The sequence below is a fragment of the Saccopteryx leptura genome, chromosome 3 (assembly GCF_036850995.1).
Source record: "Saccopteryx leptura isolate mSacLep1 chromosome 3, mSacLep1_pri_phased_curated, whole genome shotgun sequence".
In the NCBI taxonomy this organism is placed as follows: domain Eukaryota; kingdom Metazoa; phylum Chordata; class Mammalia; order Chiroptera; family Emballonuridae; genus Saccopteryx; species Saccopteryx leptura.
In genome coordinates this window covers 229,009,566-229,031,982 of record NC_089505.1, presented here as the reverse complement: position 1 = coordinate 229,031,982, position 22,417 = coordinate 229,009,566, and the positions used below count along the sequence as shown (strand labels likewise).

The window sequence follows — 22,417 nt, the reverse complement described above, 5'->3', positions numbered from 1 at the left end:
TGTAATTCAGTGATTAAGTACAGTATTAGATGTAGGCTACTTCTTCGTTTCAGGTGTTTTTCTATCTAGACATTTTAGCTCCCGTTTTGTGGTCTCTCTACCAGGTCACCACTGCTGTTGCTGCCCGGGGCTTTTGGGCTCAGGTGCTGCTGGCTCCAGCCCACCTCCGTGACTGCAGCTGCCTTGGTTGGGCTCATGTGCCTGTGCACCCATTTGGACCATTTCCAGGACTGCCTCAATTGGCTCAGATCTCAGCAGCTGCCTTGGGAGTCACCCTTGCTAACTTTACTGTTGAGGGCGTGTCCACACCTTGAGCAGGTTTGCGAGCCTGCCCGGGTTCCTACAGTAGCTGGCACGACTTCCCCCATCACTGGTGGATACCCGCGCTTCCCCATGCAGTTGCCACTGGGGCTCCGCCTCCTTTTGGAGTACTGGGGGGCTTGCGTGTGCCGCATGTTCCCCCTCTGTTGATTCTCGGGCCTCCGTGTCTGCCTAGGGCGGGCCACTCAGGGAGCAGGGGTGTGTGTGATCCCAGGCTTTCCCAGCAGCAATGGTGGTCCGGGCTCCGTGGACCATCTTGCGCATGCTCGCTCCAACTTCCGCAGCCAGGCCCTGCCGCCTCCGGCCTGTCTGCCCCAGGCGAGCACTCAGCAGTGCAGTGGGTGGTGTAGCTTAGACCTCTGCACTCCCTATTTGTGTCCCTAACATGGTGCCTGGTGCTAGTGACTTTGTTCTAGCTAGGGTAGGGGAGCTTCCAGTGGACGGGGCACTTTCTTTCCTTTGCTGGTGATGCTGGTTCACTTTAAATCTGGGGATGATTCAGCCCAGGGGTTAAGGTGTCCTGGAGCCCAGGGAAAGTGGCTGTGAGCAAAGCTCTCTGTGCAATTCCTTTAATACACAGCCTGTGTCTGAGAGTCCTGCTTCCTCTCAAACCGTGTCCAGGCTTTTTTCTCAGCCAAATATAGTCTGTCAGCCCCTTCCCAGTTCTAGGGCTCTAGGCTGGGATTCCGGTTTTGGGGATAAGGACCTGCAACTCGCTGGACAGCCTTCCCCTTCCTGAAAATTCCTCCTGGGTACCACTCCCTGGTCCCTGCTCCCTGGGAGCGGGGTAGCCTTCTCTGCGTCTCTGCCCCTCCTACCATACTCAGTGTGGGTTCTTTGGTGGTCGTTGGTTGTAGAATCCTCCTAGTTTAGTCCAAAATTTGTCTTTCATGATGTTTTCTCAGATTTAAGTTGTAATCCGCCTTGGTTCTGGGAAGTGGGAGTTGGTGCGCCTGCCTACTCTGTGTCCATCTTGGCTCCTCCTCTAATTAAGGAAAGTTTTTAAGATAAAGAGTACTATTGTATTTATGTAATCTTAAATTGTAATTTAAGATCACCCATAAAAATTAGAAAATGTGAATTAACAAGTCCTTTCTTGTCAGTCATACCATGAATTGCTTTTCGTTCTGTTCATTTAATTCTCACAACACCTCTGTGGATATCATCTCTTAAAGTTATCTTTGTTTAATAGATTAATTGATAGACTTAGTGTCCTTTCCAAAATATCACAGTGGAAATAGATCCATGATTGATTTGAGACTACAGTACTCAGTACAGTACTCTTGCCGCCAGGCATTGAAATATGACATACTGTAAAAAGGGCCTAAATTCCAGAATTGGATGAGATTTAGTTGAAAGCCCTGCTTCTACACTTGTTAACTTTGTGACATTGCACATCTCATTTAGCCTCTCCAATCCTGATGAGGCTACTAGTTCTCCTCAATAACAGTATTTACTTTATAGAATTTTGAATATTAAATGAAATAAACCTTATAAAACATTCCATTGTGCCTAACACATGCTAAGAGTACATTAAATATTTTTTATTTCTCTCTACTTGCTCACTACAACTCTTTTGTTCTTTTTTTGTTTGTTTTTTCTCTAATGTTCCTTTATTCTCATTGCATTCTTTAAAGGAGTATTTTACTAGATAAGTAGATAGTACAAATAGGATAAGTCTTTGAACATTTTTTAGATCATCTATTGGTTTCAGAAACAATAGAAGTTGGAGAAAGATCTGTATGTCTACTTTATGTGGAGTAGAATTAGAACACCATATTATACATGTGCCATGTGTGGCTCAGAATTTAAATTATTGATTCCAGTATCTTGACTCTTTCTTATTATATATTAAAAATATTCTTTTAGAATCCAGAACAGTTGATCTTTCAACAGATAAAGAGTATGGAACACATCATGCCTCAGAAAGTGTGGATGATCAGAGTTCATCTTCCGACAACTCTAGCTCTCTGGACGAAGAATTTTCTTCACTAGGTTGGTAATTTTTGTAATTATTTTAAGAACTTTATTTTTATTATTAGTATTTTCTAAACCAGTGATCTTTTTATAAATAATATATACTCTCATGAAATATGGGGTAAGTCATTACTAATGATGGTCACAGTTTTAAAATTAACTGCTCATTTTCATTACATAATATGCCCAAGCTCAGACAGCTTATAAAACATAGCAAAGATTCAAACTCAATTACTCTGCCCCAAAGCCTGTGTCCTTAACCACTGTGCTGTATTGGGTGATTCATGCCAATATCTGAAGGATGGTAAGACTTTGTCAGTGAGGAAGTTTCAGATACAGGTTGTAGATATCTAAATCTTTAGGGAGAATAATACAGCATGTATAAAGAACTAAAAGTAGTTGGTTTAAAAATTTTAATTGGAGTCTACGAAAAAGGAACGGAAAGAAAGCAAGCAGAGGGACAAATTGGAGTTAAATAATACAGGGCTTAGAGGAACTACTGAAAATTTTATGCAACTAGATGACATGACCATTTTTGTGTTTTAGAAAGGTGGGTCCAGTTCCAGGTTGGCAAAGTACCACTTGTGGTCCAAGTCTAGCCCACCACCTGCTTTTGTAAATAAAGTTGTATTAAAACAGAGCCACACTCATTCAATTATGTATTTTCTGAGGCTGCTTCTGCACTGCAGTGGCAGAGTTGAGACGCTGACAGAGACTTTAGGGAACACAAAACCCAAAATGCCTTTTATTCTAGCTCAAGGATTTATAATTTGTGTTGTGTTCTTTTTCAGTTTCATGAAAGCTAAGACCACTTCTGAGCAAATAAAATACATAGCTTTATAAAGGAAACAAAATAATTTGAGATAAAATTGTTAAAATATATTTTAAAAAATAAATGTATTAAATGTATTATTAACTTATTAAATAGCAGGAACTAGTAGATCTTGGGGTTTTTGTTTTGTTTTGGTTTGGTTTTTTTGCAAGAGACAGAGACAAGGACAGGAAGGAAGAAAGAGAGATGAGTGGCATCAGCTCATAGTTGTGGCACTTTTTAGTTGTTCATTGATTGCTCTCTCATATGTGCCAGTCGGGGGCTCCAGCTGAGCCAGTGATCCCTTGCTCAAGCCAGTGACCTTGGGCTTCAAGCCAGCCACTATGAGATCATGTTGATGATCCCACACTCAAGCCAGCATCCCTATGCTCAAACCAACAATCCCATAATCAAGCTGGTGAGCCTGCGCTCAAGCTGTATGAGCCCCCACTCAAGCCAGCACCTCAGGGTTTCAAACCTAGGACCTCAGTGTCCCAGGTTGATACTCTATCCACTGTGGCACCACTGATCAGGCTATAACTTTTGATCTCATACAAGTTTACAAGGTACACATACTTAGTGATGAAGTCTAGTAGGCAAGTGAAGCCTTGGCTGGACTCTAGCGACAGCACCTCCAATAGAACTTTCTGTGATGATGTAAAAATTCTGTATCCTTCACTATCCAGAACATTAGCTACTGACCACATAAGGCTACAGAGCCCTTAAAATGTGGCTAGTGCACCTAAGGAATTGGATTTTTAATTTGATTACATTTAAATAGTCACATATGGCATATGGTTACTATGTTGAACAATGCTGCTATAGAGATAGTGGATGAGTGTAAGACAGTCATTGTAATGTGTTGGCAGCACTGCGCACCTAAGGAAAGAAGGCAGGGTTTGGAAATGTATGGGATAGTTTTTCATTGCAGTGACTGAGGTGTTGCTGACATGTAGTGCCTTGGAAGCAAGCAATAATAAATGTCTTGCAAAGTACAGTATAGTTCATGACAGTAAAAGATTGTCTCTCCTCAAATACCTCCTTGAGAAACACTGATTGAAAGTTGAAAATTTGTTCTGTGAGGAATATTTTTATTCTCTTTTTTTCCGGAGAAGAAACGATGGAGAGGGAATATGATAAGTTTAAGACTGGTATGTGTAAGAAGTAGTGTATTTATTTTTTGTTCAGGTGATAGAACTCTTAGAAAGATCCAGTAATGGAATATTTATCTTGAGATGCTTACTGTTGCAGAGACTGGTTGGTAAAAATGAGGCATGATATTTAACCTCTCCTCCTTAGATAGGTCAAATATAATGCCATGTAAGATTTATTTATGAATTATAAATCTACAAAATCATTTTTATTATAAAGCAGTATGCTGACTTTATTAATTAATCCTGCATTTGCGCACCATCTGCTGTGTGAGAATTCTTGAGCTAGGTGTTGGATATAGACAGGACAGGATCAAGTACTCTTTCAAATTTTTACTGTATTGTAGCTTAAGAGGATTAGCACTAGTGAGTCTAATCAATGTAATTTATTAATTAAATCCTACCATGTCATTTGCTGGTGACTCACTTCCAATTTCAGTATTTCTGTTTCTGTTGCCATACACTTGATTATTTAAACCTAAGTGTATCATCTTAACCTGGTTGCACATTAAATTTCCCTAGGATGCCGTAAACCCATATGGCTGCTCGGATCAACTGACTATAGATCTCTGGGCTGGGAGCCTGGGTAGCAAGTTATCAAGGTTCCCAAATGATTCTAATGTGTAGCCAGGATCAAGAGATACCAGTGTAACCTGTTGTGATGGTTTTGAGTTTTAATTCTGCTTTAGGCTGTATTAGCTATTTCTTTCAGCTTTAAAGACATACATGTTGTCTTCAGTCACATCACAATAAAATCATTAAAATAACCAGACAAACTACAGATCCTTCTAGCATTACTTCATAATCAGCATCTTTTGTGTTGGGGGCTATAGTATTTCAACAGTTAAGAATCCAGGGTGCTATGATTTTCCCCACATATTTTAACATCCACAAGGAAAATATGCAACTGTTAGATGCTTTGGGAAGCTGAAGAGACACCTGACCTATGTCATTTTCCTAATACTAGTCTGAATAAGTACTAGTCTGTTAAAAAGCAAATCACTTGATTTGATATTCCTTGTTTTTATTTTTTATATTCCTTTGTTTTTAATGAGCACATATTGGTTTCTAGTGATTGCCACCTGCTGGTTCATAATTAATTCAAGCACTTCCTGCTTTCCTTAGGACTAGGTGTCAAGTATATTGGTCTGTGATTTCTGAAATCTTTTTTGTTTCAAAAATTGAAACATTTCTACTCTGGGCATATGGATTTTTTCTATTTATTTTTGAATGAATTTGGACCAGTTTGTGAAAAAGAAAATTGTTCTTGAGCCTCTGTGACTGATACCTCTAATTAATATTTTGAAGTGCTTGAAATGGTGAAAATTTCTTTTGCTATTTTATCTTAGTATTTTACTTAAGAAAGATTTTCTTCCCAAATTGTGAAGATTAATTTTAGCTTAACTCATGCATGAAGAAACTTGTTTTGAATTGGAAGAGTCTGTATTAATAAAGGTTTATATGTATACAATAAAGAACAAATAAAACAAGGCTTTATTAAAAGATTTTGTTACTTAAATATTTTTTCACCTGGTAAATGAACCAGATTATTTGCTCCATACTTTTTAACCTCTCACATTTATTCACGTGAGAATCAACACAGGATCTTGAAGGCTGACTTGGCTGTGTGATGGTCGTCGTCTATTTCTCACACCCTGTATACCTGGATGTCCAGTGGAGAGGGTTGGGTTGTAGTATAGTGTCCCTCTTACTTTGTGTCTCAGACTGGTCTATCACCAGCTAACCTCTGAAGTTCCTACTGGCTGAGAGACTCATATTAGGCCTTTTTCACATTCCTACCCTAACGATCTCAAAGCTTCTGGAAATGAGACATGGCAAGCCCTCAAAAAAAATCAAAGACAGCACCTGATGAATAAGAGTTATAAGATAAATTGGAGTGGTTTCAGCATATTTTCAAATACTTCTTCATCTGGTTCATTTAAAGATAAATTTTAATCATTAAATAAATATTATTTAATCAAATAATTTTCTTTCATTAATGGTGTAGATTTTGAGCCATTTACATTCGTATCAAAATAGTGAAAAAATTAGAACACTGGTTTTTTTTTAATGTGAGAAATATTTATTTCTATTGGTGCTTGGTTTTCACTATCCTCTTTTGTTTCTTTCAGTAAATATCCCTGATGCAGCTTTTATTCAGGCAGCTCGCAAAAAGCGTGAATTGGCCAGGGCCCAGCAGGACTATATTTCTTTGGATATAAAACATACTTCCACACTGTCTGGTATGATGAACAGCAGTGATGAAGATCCCGAGAGTGAGCCTAATCAACGGGAAAGGAGAATTCCATTTGCCCCAAAGCCTCAAACACTTAGACAAAGAATGGCTGAAGAAACAAGTACATATTTATTTTATTTACAGTATATGAACATTAAGGCTTTTTTATTAGAATATACTATTATGTAAAGTCTCCATAAAAGCATAGTATTATGTCTCATATTCTAAAGGGTGTTAAAGTTGGTTTATATTTAATGCCAACTTGGTCAGTGATATCATTGCTTTTAAAAGACATGTCTTATTATGCCTGACCAGGTGGTAGCACAATGGATACAGTGTCAGACTGGGATGCGAGGACCCAGGTTCAAAACCACAAGGTTGCTGGCTTGAGTGCGGGCTCACCAGCTTGAGCATAGGATCATAGACATGACCCCATGATCGCTGGCTTGAGCCCAAAGGTTGCTGCTGGCTTGAAGCCCAAGGTTGCTGGCTTGAGCAAGAGGTCACTCGCTCTGCTGCAGCCCCCCAGTCAAGACACATATGAGGGAGCAGTCAATGGACAACTAAGGAGACTAAGGAGCTGCAAGAAAGAATTAATGCTTCTTATCTCTCTTCCTTCATGTCTGTCTGTCCCTATCTGTCCCTCTCTTTGTCTTTCTCTGTCTCTGTCATAGAAAAAAAACCACACATATCCATCAAAATATTATTGAAGGGTATGGGAAATATTGTTTACTATTATCTAATCTCCACTTGAACTTTTTAACAGGTTAAAAATATTTTTACACTATCTTACTTTTGATATTGAATTACTCTTATTATCACCTTCATAAAGATCTTTTTTTTAACACGGAAGCATCTACAGGGATTTTTAGGTATCAGGTATTAAAATCTTCCCTGCTATAATAAAAAAAATTTCCTCAACCAATAATCTTTAGGTCTAAAAGGACCATTTTCACATTTCTCATATGTAAACAATATTATGTTTTGCCAACATTTTTGTCACTTCTAATGATACTATTTTAGAATGAAACTTGGTTACTTATAACCTCAAATTTATTTTTAAATATTTAAATTCTCAAGTAGAATTGAGAAGCTCTAATAAGGATAAACAAATATTTTATTTTTCCAAGCCTTTTTTATGGGTTGATAGTGTTTTGGGTGGGAAGTTTGATGATGATTGCAGTTTCTGGAGTCAGATTGATAGATTAAGTCACAGCTTCAGTCCCATAAAAAGTCCCACAGGCAAGTTATTTAAGCTTCTAATACCTGAGTGTCCTCATTAATAAGATCAGGGTAATAACTGTACCTTCTTCCCAGAATGACAATGCAGAGTAACACATGTGCAAAGCTGCTAAGCCAGGATCTTATAAGCCCCCCAAGAATATTAGCCACTGTAATAGATAGGGAAAAATATTAAATATTTATACATGAACTTTTTTTCCCTTTAGCAATCACAAATGAAGAAACAAGTGAAGAAAGTCAGGAAGATGAAAATCAAGATATTTGGGAGCAGCAGCAAATGAAGAAAGCAGTTAAAATCACAGAGGTAATAATTGTTTTATACTATATAATTAGTTTCCTGTAGCTGCTGTGACAAATTACCATAAATGTGCTGTCTTAAAGCCAGAGACATTTATTCCCACAGTTGTGGAGGCTAGACGTCTGAAATCAAGGTACTGACAGGGCTGCGCTCCCTTTGAGGCCCTAGAACAGTGGTTTTCAAGCACCGTCGACAGACCAGTGCTGCTTAGACAGAAATACCTTGCCGGTCCATGAAAAAAGTAACCACCCTGATGTTGTATGAAGATTATAGACCCAGTGATCTTAATCAAATTCACTTACACTCAGGGTGACTCATGCTTTAGCAGTCCCCAAAGTATTCTCCTATTTTCAGTGGTCTTCAAGGTAAAAAGTTGAAAATCACTGCTTTAGATCATAAACACAACTAGCTTTACAAACACTGAGAACCAAGCTTTTGTGAAAATTCCCTCTTCCATGTTAACTTAAAGTTATAAATTTTAAAACTGAAAATTTGAAAATATTTTATTGTAACTGATAAATGTCAATAGCATGGAATTTTGAGCTGCTGAAATCATGGATTATGTAATCTGCTTTTTTATGCTCTTAATAAATGTAAGATTAATGAATGTTGAAAACAACACTAATTTTTATATTATTTTTAGGGAAGAGACATAGATCTTTCCCACAATAGTGAATTTCAAACAGTGAAGAAGTTTGATACTTCCATTTCATTTTCTCCAGTAAATTTAGAAATTATAAAGAAGCAATTAAATACTAGGTAAGTAATATTCATATTAAAATTTACATTTGTCCTATATATTTAATAGTGAAAAAATTAGCACTATATATATAGTCTTGTAAACTATCACATAAAAGTATTAATCTTAAACAGATTTATAGAAAAGATAGCATCATTTGTGTTACCACATTGATACAACTGATTTCCTTTTTTATATTTGTCTTTTTAGTCTTTATAATAGGTATATATTATGTGGTTAAAATGAACAAATATCAAATTCTGTTTTTATTTCCTTAATGTTTTTATAAAAATATATCTTCACTGTTAAATAATCTTTAATTTTTAAAAATAATATGCTGGGATTGATGACAGCAGATGCCAGAATACAAAATTCTAGACTTTGTACCCCCATGGAGATACCAATTTAACAATATATGTTTAAAAAGTCTTTATGAGAATTCTGGAAACCAGCTAGGAAGTCACAGTACTCCATGCAAGCTCAAATCCAAGAATATCCACATTTAATGGATAAAAAAGCCATTTCAACTACATCAGACCCTCCCATAAACCAGCACTGCTTGTGATAGAAGTTCAACTAATGGCTTCTCCATTGAAGGGAATGAGAGTAGTACATGTATCCAGCATCCTTGCTTCTGGGGAGACTTCCCAAGGGACTAATTTCTGCCTCCTCTATCTCAGCACAAATGGGAAACTGTCATACCTTGGATGCCTGGGGCTGCAGAGAACAAAAGTGATCTCAGTGGCTTGCTGCAGAGCCAGCCAGAGGGAACAAGAGACTACAGACTCTCCTGGAAAAGAAACCCATAGGCCCTGGCCAGTTGGCCCAGTGGTAGAGCATTCGCCCTGTGTGTGGATCTCCCTGGTTCAATACCCAATCAGAGCAAGCCCTGGCCGGTTGGCTCAGCGGTAGAGCATCGGCCTGGCATGCGGGGGACCCGGGTTCGATTCCTGGCCAGGGCACATAGGAGAAGCGCCCATTTGCTTCTCCACCCCCCCCCTTCCTCTCTGTCTCTCTCTTCCCCTCCCGCAGCCAAGGCTCCACTGGAGCGGGGATGGCCCAGGCGCTGGGGATGGCTCCCTGCCCCAGGCACTAGAGTGGCTCTGGTCGCTGCGGAGCGACGCCCCGGAGGGGCAGAGCATCGCCCCTGGTGGGCGTGCCGGGTGGATCCCGGTCGGGCGCATGCAGGAGTCTGTCTGACTGTCTCTCCCCGTTTCCAGCTTCAGAAAAATACAAAAAAGAAAAAAAGAAAAAAATACCCAGTCAGAGCACACAGAAGTCACCATCTGCTTCCCCACCCCTCCTTCTCCTTCTCTCTCTCTCTCTCTCTCTCTCTCTCTCTCTCTCTCTTCCCTTCCCGCTGCCATGACTCAGATTGACCAAGTTGATCCAGGTGCTGAGGATGACTCCATGACCTTGCCAGGCAATGGAGCAGCAGCCCCAGATGGGCAGCATATCGTCCAGTAGGGGGCTTGCAGGGTGGATCCCAGTCAGGGAACATGCAGGAGTCTGTCTCTCTGCCTCACTGTTTCTTTAAGAAATAAATAATGCCTGACCAAGCAGTGGCAGAATGAATAGAGCATCGGACTAGGACTCAGAGGACCCAGGTTTGAAATCCCGAAGTCACAGGCTTGAGTGCAGGCTCATCTGGTTTGAACAAGGTTCACCAGCTTGAGCCCAAGGTCGCTGGCTTGAGCCAGGGGTCACTTAGTCTGCTATAGCCCCTGGTCAAGGCACTATGAGAAAGCAATCAATGAACAACTAAGGTGCCGCAACAAAGAATTGATGCTTCTCATCTCTCTCTCTTCCGGTTTGTCTGTCCGTATCTGTCCCTCTCTGTCTTCGTCACGCACACAAAAAAAAAGAAAATGAAACTTTTTTAAAAATTAAAAGAAAAAAGAAATGCATAAATCTTTATAATGGAGGAATTTCATGTAGAAGCCCAGAGAATATGCATCTCCCATAGGAGGTTTGAGAAGACACCCTTTCCCAGGCTCCTGAAGAATCTCTGGCCAAACTAATTGATGAATTCCTCCCCAGTACAAAGCATTTTCAAATATACAAAACATCAACAACAAAAAAATATCCAAAAACATGAAAAAACAGAAACATGGCCTAATCAAAGGAACAAAATCAATCTCCAGAACTAATCCTAAAGAACAGATCTATGAATAACCTAACAAAGAACTTAGACTAATTCTTTTTTTTTTTTGTATTTTTCTGAAGCTGGAAACGGGGAGGCAGACAGACTCCTGCATGCGCCTGACCAGGATCCACCTGGCATGCCCACCAGGGGGTGATGCTCTGCCCATCTGGGGCGTTGCTCTGTTGCAACCAGAGCCATTCTAGTGCCTGAGGCAGAGGCCACAGAGCCATCCTCAGTGCCCGGGGCCAACTTTGCTCCAATGGAGCCTTGGCTGTGGGAGGGGAAGAGAGAGACAGAGAGGAAGGAGAGGGGGAGGGGTGGAGAAGCAGATGGGCACTTTTCCCTGTGTGCCCTGGCTGGGAATCGAACCCAGGACTCCTGCATGCCAGGCTGACGCTCTACCACTGAGCCAACAGGCCAGGGCTGAACTTAGACTAATTCTTTTAAAGGAACTCAGTGTGCTCCAAGAGAACACAAACAACTAAGTGAATTCAGGAAAATAATACATGAACAAAATTAGCATATCAACTGAGAAAGTATAAAAAGAACCAGAGATCTTGGAGATGAAGAATACAGAGAATACAGTAACTGAACTGAAAAGTTAGTAGAGGTGATCAGTACAGACTTGATCAAGCAAAAGCTAGAAGCAGTGATCTCAAAGACTTGGTCATTTGAAATTATCAAATCAGAGGAACAAAGAAAAAGAATGAAGAAAAGGAAAGAAAATTTTAAGTCTTTAAAAATTTATTTATTGATTAGAGAAAGAGAGGAAGGGAGAGAAAAAGAGAGAGAGATAAAACATCAATTTATTGTTCCATTTAGTTGTGTGTTTATTGGTTGCTTCTGTATGTGCCCTGACCAAGGATCAAACCTGCTACCTTGGCATATCGGGGACAATGCTCTCACCAGCTGAGCTACCTGGCCAGGGCTTGTACCAGTTTTTAAATATTAGGTTATCTGTGTATAGGTTAATCTTTGTATAGGCATAGGTAAACTACCCACTCTGCCTGTTTTTGTAAATAAAGTTTTATTAGCATCAACCATGCTGGTGCATTTATTTGTTTTTGTGCCACAACACAAAATTTAGTAGTTGCAACAGCAACCATCTAGCCTTCAGAACCTAAAATCCTTACTTGGACTTTACAGGAAAGTTCTCCAACTTTAGTTGTACATCATGCTTTTCAGTAGTGATTTTAAATTGTGAGATTGCCTTAATTCAGGATTATTTTTGTAACAATTTAACATTTACTGTCCTTTTGAAATTCTTCTTTAGTTGGAAGAAAAGAGCTAGAATTAAAGCTATTACATCTAGTATTGCATATTACTCAATTTTATGCAAAAGGAAATGTAGTAAAGGACTGAAACTACCCTATGATTAACTTGAGCCCCTAAAACTTATCCCTTTCCCTTTGAGACTGCTTTCTTTGTGCTGCTCTCCTATGCTTAGCAAGTCTCTGCGCCCAGGTTTATGTGGCTGTCAGTTTCCTTGGTGGTCTCTGTAAGGTGGCTTTGAAAAAACTTTCATCAGCTGCTACTGACTATAGTAGAAATGAAAGTATGAAAAGTCCATTTTTATTTATCTTTATTCATAGATTAACATTACTACAAGATACTCACCGCTCACACCTGCGGGAATATGAAAAATATATAGAAGATGTCAAGAGCTCAGAGAATGCCGTCCAGAACCTAGAGAACTCATCAAATCAAGCTCTGAGTTTTAAGTTCTATAAAAGCATGAAAATTTATGTGGAAAATTTAATTGACTGTCTTAATGAAAAGGTACATGGCTATAAAAATTTATGTTGTTTACTTTATAGAAAAATTCCCTTACCATGTGATTGACAAAAATCCCAAATCTCACAACTGAATACTTTCCTGTCGTGTTTTTCCTGCACATTTTTATATCCTGTGATACTAAACATTCCCTAAACATTGGATACTTATGGTATTATAAAGTTTTCTGCATAAATTTTTGTGTTAAACTGATGTTTAAAAAAAATTCCTAGGAAGTGAATTAAGTCAAAGGGTCTAGATATTTTTAAGGCTCATGCAATATTGCTAAACTACCCTCCAGAAATATCTTGTTTTATTTTTAGTTTATTACATTTAGAAAAGGTTATTGTTTTCATATATTTAATCTAATTTCAGACAAACTTTTTTTTGTTAGCACATGTAATTTTTCTCCTTTTGTATTATTTTCCTTCATTGCCCATGTATCTTTTTGGTTCATAGTGGGGATTGTTTTTCTGTTTTTCTTAGGGTTATTTCTATAGATTATGAACAGTTTTTTACTGATCCTTGATCCTATTTGACATACGTAGACTTTCCAGTTTGTTTTGTCTTCTGGTATTGTTTGTATGGTTTTTCTATATTCACATGTTTTGAAATTTCGTGTTAATCAGATTTCTGAATCATTTTTCCTATAATTTATAGTTTCTGAGTTTTTAAAAATTTATTGATTGAAAAAAATAAAATAAAATTTGTTGATTGATTTGAGAGAGATCAGTGTGTTGTTCCACTCAGTTCATTCATTGGTTGCTTCCCCTGACAAGGGATCAAACCCACAACCTTGATTTATTGGGGCATCACTCTAACAACTGAGTTACCCAGCCAGGACCAGTTTCGGGGGGGATGGGAAGTTCACATTCTAAGTATACATTAGGGTGTTGAGTTCCTTTTTTTTCTTTTTTTTTTATCATTGTAGAAATATACTTTCTGTATTACTTTCTTTTTTTGCTATTGTTGTAAGTTGACTACCTTTTAAAATCACTTTGTGGTGACTTTCTGATGTATCTGTTACAATGTAATTTTCTTCATTTATCCTTAAAGAATTACACTGTCAAAGTCTTGCAGGCCTACACATTGCTGTATCTAGCAGCAGCTATAGAACATCATTGGAATGGGGAAAGTTACCACAAAGATAGAATAATGCCAGTTTCAATTAATCACTCATTTCTGCCTAACAGCATTCTACTGGTCTAGTTAGGTCTCTTCCATTCTCCACTTTTTATACTTTTACCAGTTTCCTCAAGCGCCTCCCACCCCAGTCTGCTCCCTTAGCCTATAAAAAATGGCTGCATCCATCACTTCCTCTTCTTGTTTCTCAAAGAAGAGTCCTCTTTATCTGTCCACTCTGACTTTCTATCCATTGTCCTGACTTCAACCCATTTATTTTCATTGTTCATAATATTTATAGCTGTTTTTAGGATAGTAAATGGATTGTCTGGTTATTATTAATATTGAAAATATTGGTGGTTAGGTCTACTTCTCGCAGCATTGTTTTTGAGTTGAGATGTGATAGTATAAAAGTGTTTCTTTATACTTTGAGAATTGAGCATATATACATACTAATACATAAATACATTGTATTATTTATTATTGATGACCCACAAAATGTTACTTATATATGTATTTCAGATTATCAACATTCAAGAAATAGAATCATCCATGCATGCACTCCTTTTAAAACAAGCCATGACCTTTATGCAACGCAGGCAAGATGAATTAAAACACGAATCAACGTATTTACAGCAGTTGTCACGTTAGTGTTTTTCCTCTTCAGTATGATTTATATTTAAGCTAAATTATCACCCGGAAAATAACAGTATTTTTATTCCTGTATTAAAAAATGCCTTTTGTGTATTTTCCTACTAACTTAACCCACTTCTTAGTAAAAATCCCAAAATTTTTAGAGCTAGCGCCTTTAAAATATCCTAAATTAAATCTAAAACTAAAAAATAAATAAATAAAAATTCTAACTTCTAAATACTTAAATATTTATTACAGAAATAGTTGTATGGCTGTTTATTGACTTTTTATATGACAACATAAATTCATAGACTGTCAGAAATCTAACTTTATCAAGTTTTCATGGTCCTTCCACAAATTTGTTATAGAGGTTAAAGAAATTCTTGTTGATTTCAGTGTAGAATCATCTGTAAAATCTCATTTTGTAAGATTAGAATGCTACCTTTTAGTTCTCATACTGGTTTAATATATTACTGTCAGGATGGTGAAAGTGATGAGAGACCATCATCATAGGTGATAAGAACAAAACCAATGACTTTCAAACACATAACATTTCATTGGTCATGTATTATGGTACACACTAAAATAGGAAATTATACGAATAACATTGGTTATTGCAAATGTATCTAGTATTTAGCTACAGGGACAAAGAAAACTGTCAGAATACTAAATAAGAATAGGAGACAAAGAAACTTAGTAGTAGAATTTTGTTAGTCTTCAAGTGCTAAACTATATTCCCTGGCCAAGATACATTTTCTTAGGCTTGCAAATTCAATGTCTATTAACATTGTGATAGGGAATTAACATTGCAATTTCATTGCATGATGAAATATTGAATTTAAACATATTATATATCTGTGTTTATATATGTCTATATGTATATACACCCAAGATAAACTTGTTTTCAAAGTGTTTCACTTGATTTCTTTTGAAAACAGGCAAAGCTGAGACATCAGCAAATGAAAGCTTGGCTATAGATGAAAACACTCAACGGATTTTAGAAGAACTTGAATCTCGAAGGTAGCAATATAAAATGAAAACTTACAGCATCATTGAGCAAGTACTTTTCACTACCTAAATATAATTACTTATATGGTATAATTAACCATAACCTCACAAATTAACTTGTGAGAATAATATAAAACCAGGATATAGTTTAGCAGTCTTCACTATATATAAGTTAAACCCTCAGTCCCAGGATTTAAAGACACACTGGTGTGTTTGGATCAGTCGGAAGTAGTAGGTCAGATGGCATTTACTAGACTGGGAACTGCTGCTAAGTAGAAGCCAGTCCTACCTATATTGTTACCCATTCTTCAAAATCTTGGTAGCCTATGCTAATGTCCTCAGTAGGAATGACTTATAAGAAAAAAGAGTATCACCAGTTAAGATTAATGAAGCTAAAAATGTTGAAAATATGAACATAAAATTGTGCGCTGATATAATGCTGTATTTCTGGACATTTTAAATCAATTATGACTTCTGTTGTGAAGCATTTACTTTCAGCAGAAGCTATTTGATTTTAATCTTTTGTGTTGCAAAATACAGAGCACGAAGAAGACAAGCAAGGGCACTTTCTGAGAACTGTGATCATCAGGAAGGGACATCTAGTGACGACGAACTATCTTCAGTAGACATGATTGACTTCCAGAAAAGCCAAGGTCAATCACCAAGTTTCTAATGTATCTTTATTTGAAGTATTGAAATGGTGGGAATTGCTTTGCAGTGTTTGTCCTTAAATACATAAGCTATATAAAATAGGTGGGAAATTTCAGGAGAAAAAGAACACTTTTATTCCTTTAAGACTTTTTCTACCTCTACAAAAAGGGATGAAATGGAGGAGCATTGTGGGTATTACTATACCTTTATAGTTCTTTTTCCCTCTGCCTTTCTCATCTGTTCTAAAGGAATCATGAACATTTTTGGTTTCATTTCTCCACTATATACTTTCTATATTATTTTTAATTTAAAAAATATAGTAGAATCATAGTAGCATTATGAGAAGGTAAGATATGCACAGTTGAAAGAGTTGTGGGCTTCATATCATGTCAGTCAGATGGTTTGAAGAGGGTCTCTATTCTGTGCAATCTTGTACAGACTTCTTGACCCCCCCCCCCCCAAACCTGATGTTGTTTGTTTGCTTGTTTATTACTTGTAAATAGGTAGGCTAGGAACACCTATGTTTCAGGGAAAATAGTTATGAAATGAGATAATATATTTGTAATGTTTTGGCATACAGGGGCTTAATAAATGGTAGATTTTATTAGTGTCAGTCCTATTACTAAGGTGATTTTTTAATAAAAACTAATTTGTATGTTAACATCAAAGGAAAGTTTTCAACTCACTTGATTACATAGTTATGTACGAATGTATTTATAGAAAGCACACTTAAACTGCACAATAACAAACACTCATTTTGTTCACAGGTGACATTTTACAGGATCATAAGAAGATTTTTGAAGATGTGCATGATGATTTTTGTAATGTCCGGAATATTTTGTTAAAATTTCAACAATGGCGAGAAAAGTTTCCTAATTCTTATTACAAAGCTTTCATTGGTTTTTGCATACCGAAGCTTTTAAATCCCCTAATACGAGTCCAATTGATTGATTGGAATCCTCTGAAGGTATTTAAGCTTAACATGTGAAAAAAATAATTCTGATCACATTAGCTACTTAAGTTTCCTTGTTAGCAGGTTAGTTTTAAAATACAGTATTTCACCTAGAAGTCCCAGGTTTGATTCCCGACCAGGACACACAGGAGAAGTGCCCATCTGCTTCTTTACCCTTCTCCTTCTCCTTCCTCTCTATCTCTCTCTTCCCCTCCCACAGCCAAGGCTCCATTGGAGCAAAGTTGGCCTGGGTGCTGAGGATGGCTCCATGGCCTCCGCCTCAGGTGCTAGAATGGGTCCGATTGCAATGGAGCAACACCCCAGAGGGGCCGAGCACCGTCCCCTATTGGGTATGCCAGGTGGATCCCGGTCGGGCGCCGGAGTCTGTCTGTCTGTCTCCTCCACTACTTCATAAATAAAATACTTGACCGGTAGAGTAGGGCTTTGGAATAATAGTCTGCATTCGTCTTTTCTTGGTTTGCACTTTAAGACTGAGTGGCACTAAACACCAGTAAAGGTAATACTTTTTTAAAGCTTATTTTTTTATATGTTTAAGATAACTCAAAAAGTAAGGGTAGTATTAGGTTTTCAGAATTTTACAGTATTGGGAAATTGAAATACGTACCAGGAGTTCTGAAGGTGCAAATTACATGTTAGGAATAGTTGATTAGTAAAGCTGCTGCATTGAGTAGGAGGAGGAATTTTAATGGTGACTGTAAAGGTATATAGAATGTAAAAAGGAGGGGAGAGAGAAAAAAAGAGTATTTTATAAAGGTGCATAGAGAAATAGAGTTCAGGAGCTAGACACTACACACATGTTCAAATCCTAAATTAAGAAATAGGAACTTGTTTTGGTAAATAAAAAGTGACATGATGAAAGTAATGTTTTAGGAAACTAGCAGTAAGCTAACTTAGAGGGAAGGAAGATGAAGGTGGAGTTATATATTGGAGGGATTTGCTGTAGCCCAAGTCCAAGGTGATGAATTCCTTACGTGGGGTGATAGTGACAATGGAAAGAGAAATAAGAGTAGATTGCAAGAGGTATGATAAGGCAAGTATCAGTAAAATGCTAAGAATAAACCTAATACCCCACATCCAAAGGTGACCCCGGTGTTTGGATTCTGGGTTATTAGAACAATGGTAGTTCCATTAATAGAAATGGGGACTTTTCAGAGAGAGAAAGGGTTTTGAAGTAAGTTTCACTTTTATAGGTAATGAAAAGTTAACAGAATGTTCATCTAGATATGCTGAGTGAACAAACAGAAATGAAATAATGAAATTCTAGGAAGAGAGGAGGGCTGAAGGTAAAGATGGAACAACGCAAAGGATGGAGCCATGTCCTTTTCTCTTTCTCCACCCAGTCATGCATGGATGTTAGCTCTGCACTAGGTTCAAGGCCATACAGTCTTCATGGTACAGGAACCAAGCTTGGCTCTAAGAAAGTAGTAAGTAGTTGGTGGGAGAGCAGCCTAGTTGTTAACCATTCAAACTGAATGGAGTACTCTGTTGTGCCCAGTAGACATCTGTTCATTCATTCATTCAACAGATAATAATTGGCCATTTGCTATTTGACTAGAAGCTAAATTGCATGCAGTATACACATTTGTACCTATGAGAAATGGAGACAGCAGTGAATTTTGTGTAAGGCAAATAATTTTTTATAAACGACACTTAATGTGTGCTATTCTTACAAATTTACTGGATATTCTGCTTCTAACAGTACTTAAATTGTCAGCTGTGAACAGCAGTAGGCAGTTTTAGAGTATTATCATAGAAATGGATGCATATTGCATAGACATCCTGTCTTAGTCATGTCATCCAGGCCTCGGTGTTCTAGTGCTGTATATATGGACTTAAATTATGGAGTTATTTCTTAGAAAACTGGTGGTTACTGAGAAAGTTAGCCATTTAATAATAAACTAATGTTTAAGAATTGGTTTATAATTTTGATCATTTTATTTGTAAGTTTGATTCCATAGGTTTAAAACAGATGTCATGGTTCATATCTATAGAAGAATTTATGGATAACAGCGTGGAAGATTCAGAGAAGGAGGATAGTTCTGATAAGAAAATCTTGTCTACTGTTATCAACAAAACAATTATTCCTCAACTTACAGGTACTGCTTTGTAATCTTGATGTAATTAAAAGGCTCTGGAACATAATATAAGATCATTACTTTCTGTTATGTTGCAGTTTTTTTCTGTGAAGTATTAGGCCATGAGCGAATAGCTTGGTTGATTAGAGCAGCGTTTTGTTATGCAAAGGTTGTAGGTTTGATCCCCTGTCAGGACACACACTGGAACTTATCGATGTTTCTGTCTTATTTCTCTCTCTCTCTCTCTCCCTCTCATCTCTTATTCTAAAATCAATAAATGAAATTTGACAGAAGTTTTTGAATACAAGGAAATGTAATATGCAGTAAAAATCAATAGATGTCATAATTTAAGCATTAAAAATGTTTGTGCTTTTGATTTGCTGTCTAACTTGATAATCTCTGGCCTTTACCGTTTGTGAGGTTGGCATTGCTAATATAGCTCCTAGTCATTTATTAGCGGTACACTTCTACTACATGTATTTTTTTTCTTTTCCTTCACTTGTCCCCTTATGGTTCTCCTTGTTATTTCTTCTTTTTTTAAAAAAAGGCATTAGTGCATTTCCCTCACATCTGCCACTGGCAGTTAGAAGTACTTAGCATTGCTGCTTATGCAGCCTCTTGTTCCACCGGAAATCGTACTGATGAAGGATCTCTGTCACTGAGCCTGGATTCTAACAGCAAAGTCTGTGAACTCTTAAAAGTTGAAGCAGCCAGCTTTCTATTGCTTCTCAGCTAACTTGACTAAACTTGAAAGATTTTTCTCAGTGTAACTTGCTGTGCAATCATAAGGTATATTAGAAAGTTACTACTTTTAACTAACTGTGTTAACTATAGCATATAATGTGTGACTCACTTGAGTATTCTTTTAAAAGCCCCAAATACTTTGCTTACACTTAAACAGTCCATCAACTAAGCATTATGGGAAATTAATGTTGTGTATTTATTCTCAAGTCCAGTTCTGGACTTTCTTCATTCTTCTCATGAGCTCCCTGGGTGATTTCACACTCTCTTTTAGTGCCATTTATATCTGTGGTGTCCAATATGGTAACCACTAACTAATGTGCCTATTAGAATATACATTTCAACTAAGTCAAGGTAAATTCAGTTTCTAAGTCATACTGGCCACATTTTAAATGCTCAAGAGACATATGAAGTTTTGAGCTGTCATATTAGATAGTGAAGAAATGTTTTTTCCATCATCACAAACAGTTCTTTTGGCTTGTGCTGCTCTTCATTATTTTAAATCCGAAAGCCCTGGAAGAGCAACTCCAGATCTCTTAGCGCACCAGATCTCCCTTATTCAGTACCTCTGAACTCATCCACTTAGGTCTCACCGGCAGCTCAGACTCCACATGCAAAGCCACACTTGTCATCTTTGCTGTAGACCTGCTCCTCTCTTACTCTCTATCTAGAAAGTGGCACCTCCCCCTATCCACGTATTCAAACTGGATCCTGCAAGTCATACAATTTTTCCTCTTCCTTACCTCTTTATAGTGGCCAAGTTTGTTATTGTTTTTCTTTTTCTGACCCATTTCCTATATTGTAACCTTAGTGATACGTCTAAAATGTGAGTCTGATTCTGTCTTACCTCGTTTAAAACTCTGTGATTAACAACCTGAAGGATGAAGTCTAAACTCTAACCCAGCTTTCTAGGCTTTTCAGAATCACATCTCTGTAATTCTCTAGCCCCATCTCTTGCTTGCTAAGCTCTACTCCTTCTCAGCCCACCTCCCCTGCCCATTAGGTGTCCTCTCTTAGACATTCACATTATGTGTTTGCCATCTATTTACCGCCAAGCCCACCTCTTTCATTTGGCTAACTCCTCTTCATCTTTCAGTATTCAGTGTGGACATCTCTTCTAGGAACTGAGTTAGGCATACCACTGTGAGGTGGGAGCTAGCCTGATTTTCTTGACAGACAGCCCTTAGGTCAGTGCAGCTATAGTGGAGTGAGCAAGGGGGAGAGTAACAAGAGTGAGCAAGAATGGCAGATGCTGCATCATAGGGGCCTTATAATCATTTGTAAGGACTATATCTTGTACTCTAAGTGAAAGAGAAGCATTTGGAGAGTTTTGAGCAGAGAAGTGACATGATATACTCTTAACATTTAATAGAATCATTCCCGTTACTGTGTTAAGAAAGAACAGTATGCAAACCAGTAATTCAAGCAACAGAAGATAGTGGCTTGGCTAGGATGTTAAAAGTGGAGGTGCCAAAAAGTGGTTGAATTCTGTATATATTCCAAGGGTAGTACTGACAGAATTTGCTAGTGCATTGGTTGTGGAGCAAGGGAGAAGAATCAAGAATGACTCCTGTTTTTTGCTGCCATTTTCTGAAGTGGGAAAGACTGAGAGGAGCATATTTAGGGTGGGAGGTATATCAGGAGCTCAGTTTGGCGTGTCTTGAGTTTGAGATGCCTATCAGGCAAGTGGATATGTCAGCTGTTGACTATGGAGAGGTCCAGAGAGGAGATACAGATTTGATTTATGAACACATAGATGGTGTTTAAAGCCACAAAACTGACTTTAAATACTAAGGGTATAGATATAGATAGGAAAGAGAAAGTGGCCCGAGTCCTGAAGTACCCCATTATTTATAAAATCAAAGAGATGACAAGCAGCCAGCAAGGAGAGAAGAGAGGCAGGTGGGAAACCAGGAGAGGTATCCTGGAAACCAGGTCAAGAAAGTGTTTCTAGAGGGATGATCAACTGTTGTAGTTGTTGCTGATAAGTCAGTCAGATGAGCACTAGACTCAGACATCAGATTTTGCCATGTAAAGGGTATCTGTGACTTGAGTAGTTTCCTTAGAGTGGTTAGTGATAAGGCCTAACTGAAGTGAATTCAAAAGTTAATGGGAAGAGAGAAATTAGCGATAGGAAGCTTAGACAATTTTTTTAAATTTTGTTTTTAAATTAAGGAAAGAAATACTTCAGTACTGAAGGAGAAAGTCAGGACAAGAGAGTAATTATTTTTGAAATAAGAAATAGTTGTTTGTAGGCTGATGGGAAAGGTCCAGTAGAAGTGATACAATACCAGAGTGAGAGCACAGAGAGTTCCAGAGCAGATCTTCGAGTAAGACAGAGGGGCTGGTATCTTTTGCACAAATGCAGTTACCCTTAATGAGGAGCGTGAGTGCTTCATCCACCAGAATGGAAGCCAAGTTAGAATGTGTGGGCACACACACAGGTAGGTGTCTTGATGCTGTAGTGTCTGCTTATGGAGCTTCTCTCTGCCATATTCTATTTTCTCATCAAATTAGTAA

General features: G+C 37.8%; 1 protein-coding gene across 7 annotated transcripts in view; it reads left to right on the top strand.

Annotated features, from left to right (window-relative positions):
• GCFC2 (GC-rich sequence DNA-binding factor 2) overlaps positions 1–22,417 on the top strand; it is a 58,628-nt gene that overhangs the window by 14,551 nt on the left and 21,660 nt on the right. For 2 of the 7 annotated variants that reach the window (XM_066377853.1, XM_066377851.1), the window contains exons 2-11: positions 2,191–2,316; positions 6,393–6,617; positions 7,945–8,042; positions 8,680–8,795; positions 12,514–12,700; positions 14,339–14,462; positions 15,388–15,469; positions 15,998–16,110; positions 16,876–17,075; positions 19,027–19,177. In XM_066377853.1, the coding sequence (XP_066233950.1) occupies positions 2,191–2,316; positions 6,393–6,617; positions 7,945–8,042; positions 8,680–8,795; positions 12,514–12,700; positions 14,339–14,462; positions 15,388–15,469; positions 15,998–16,110; positions 16,876–17,075; positions 19,027–19,177 (1,422 nt within the window). Of the gene's footprint in view, positions 1–2,190; positions 2,317–6,392; positions 6,618–7,944; positions 8,043–8,679; positions 8,796–12,513; positions 12,701–14,338; positions 14,463–15,387; positions 15,506–15,997; positions 16,111–16,875; positions 17,076–19,026; positions 19,178–22,417 lie in introns of those variants that run through there. The other 5 variants (XM_066377852.1, XM_066377855.1, XM_066377854.1 and 2 more) reach the window with 5 other exon arrangements.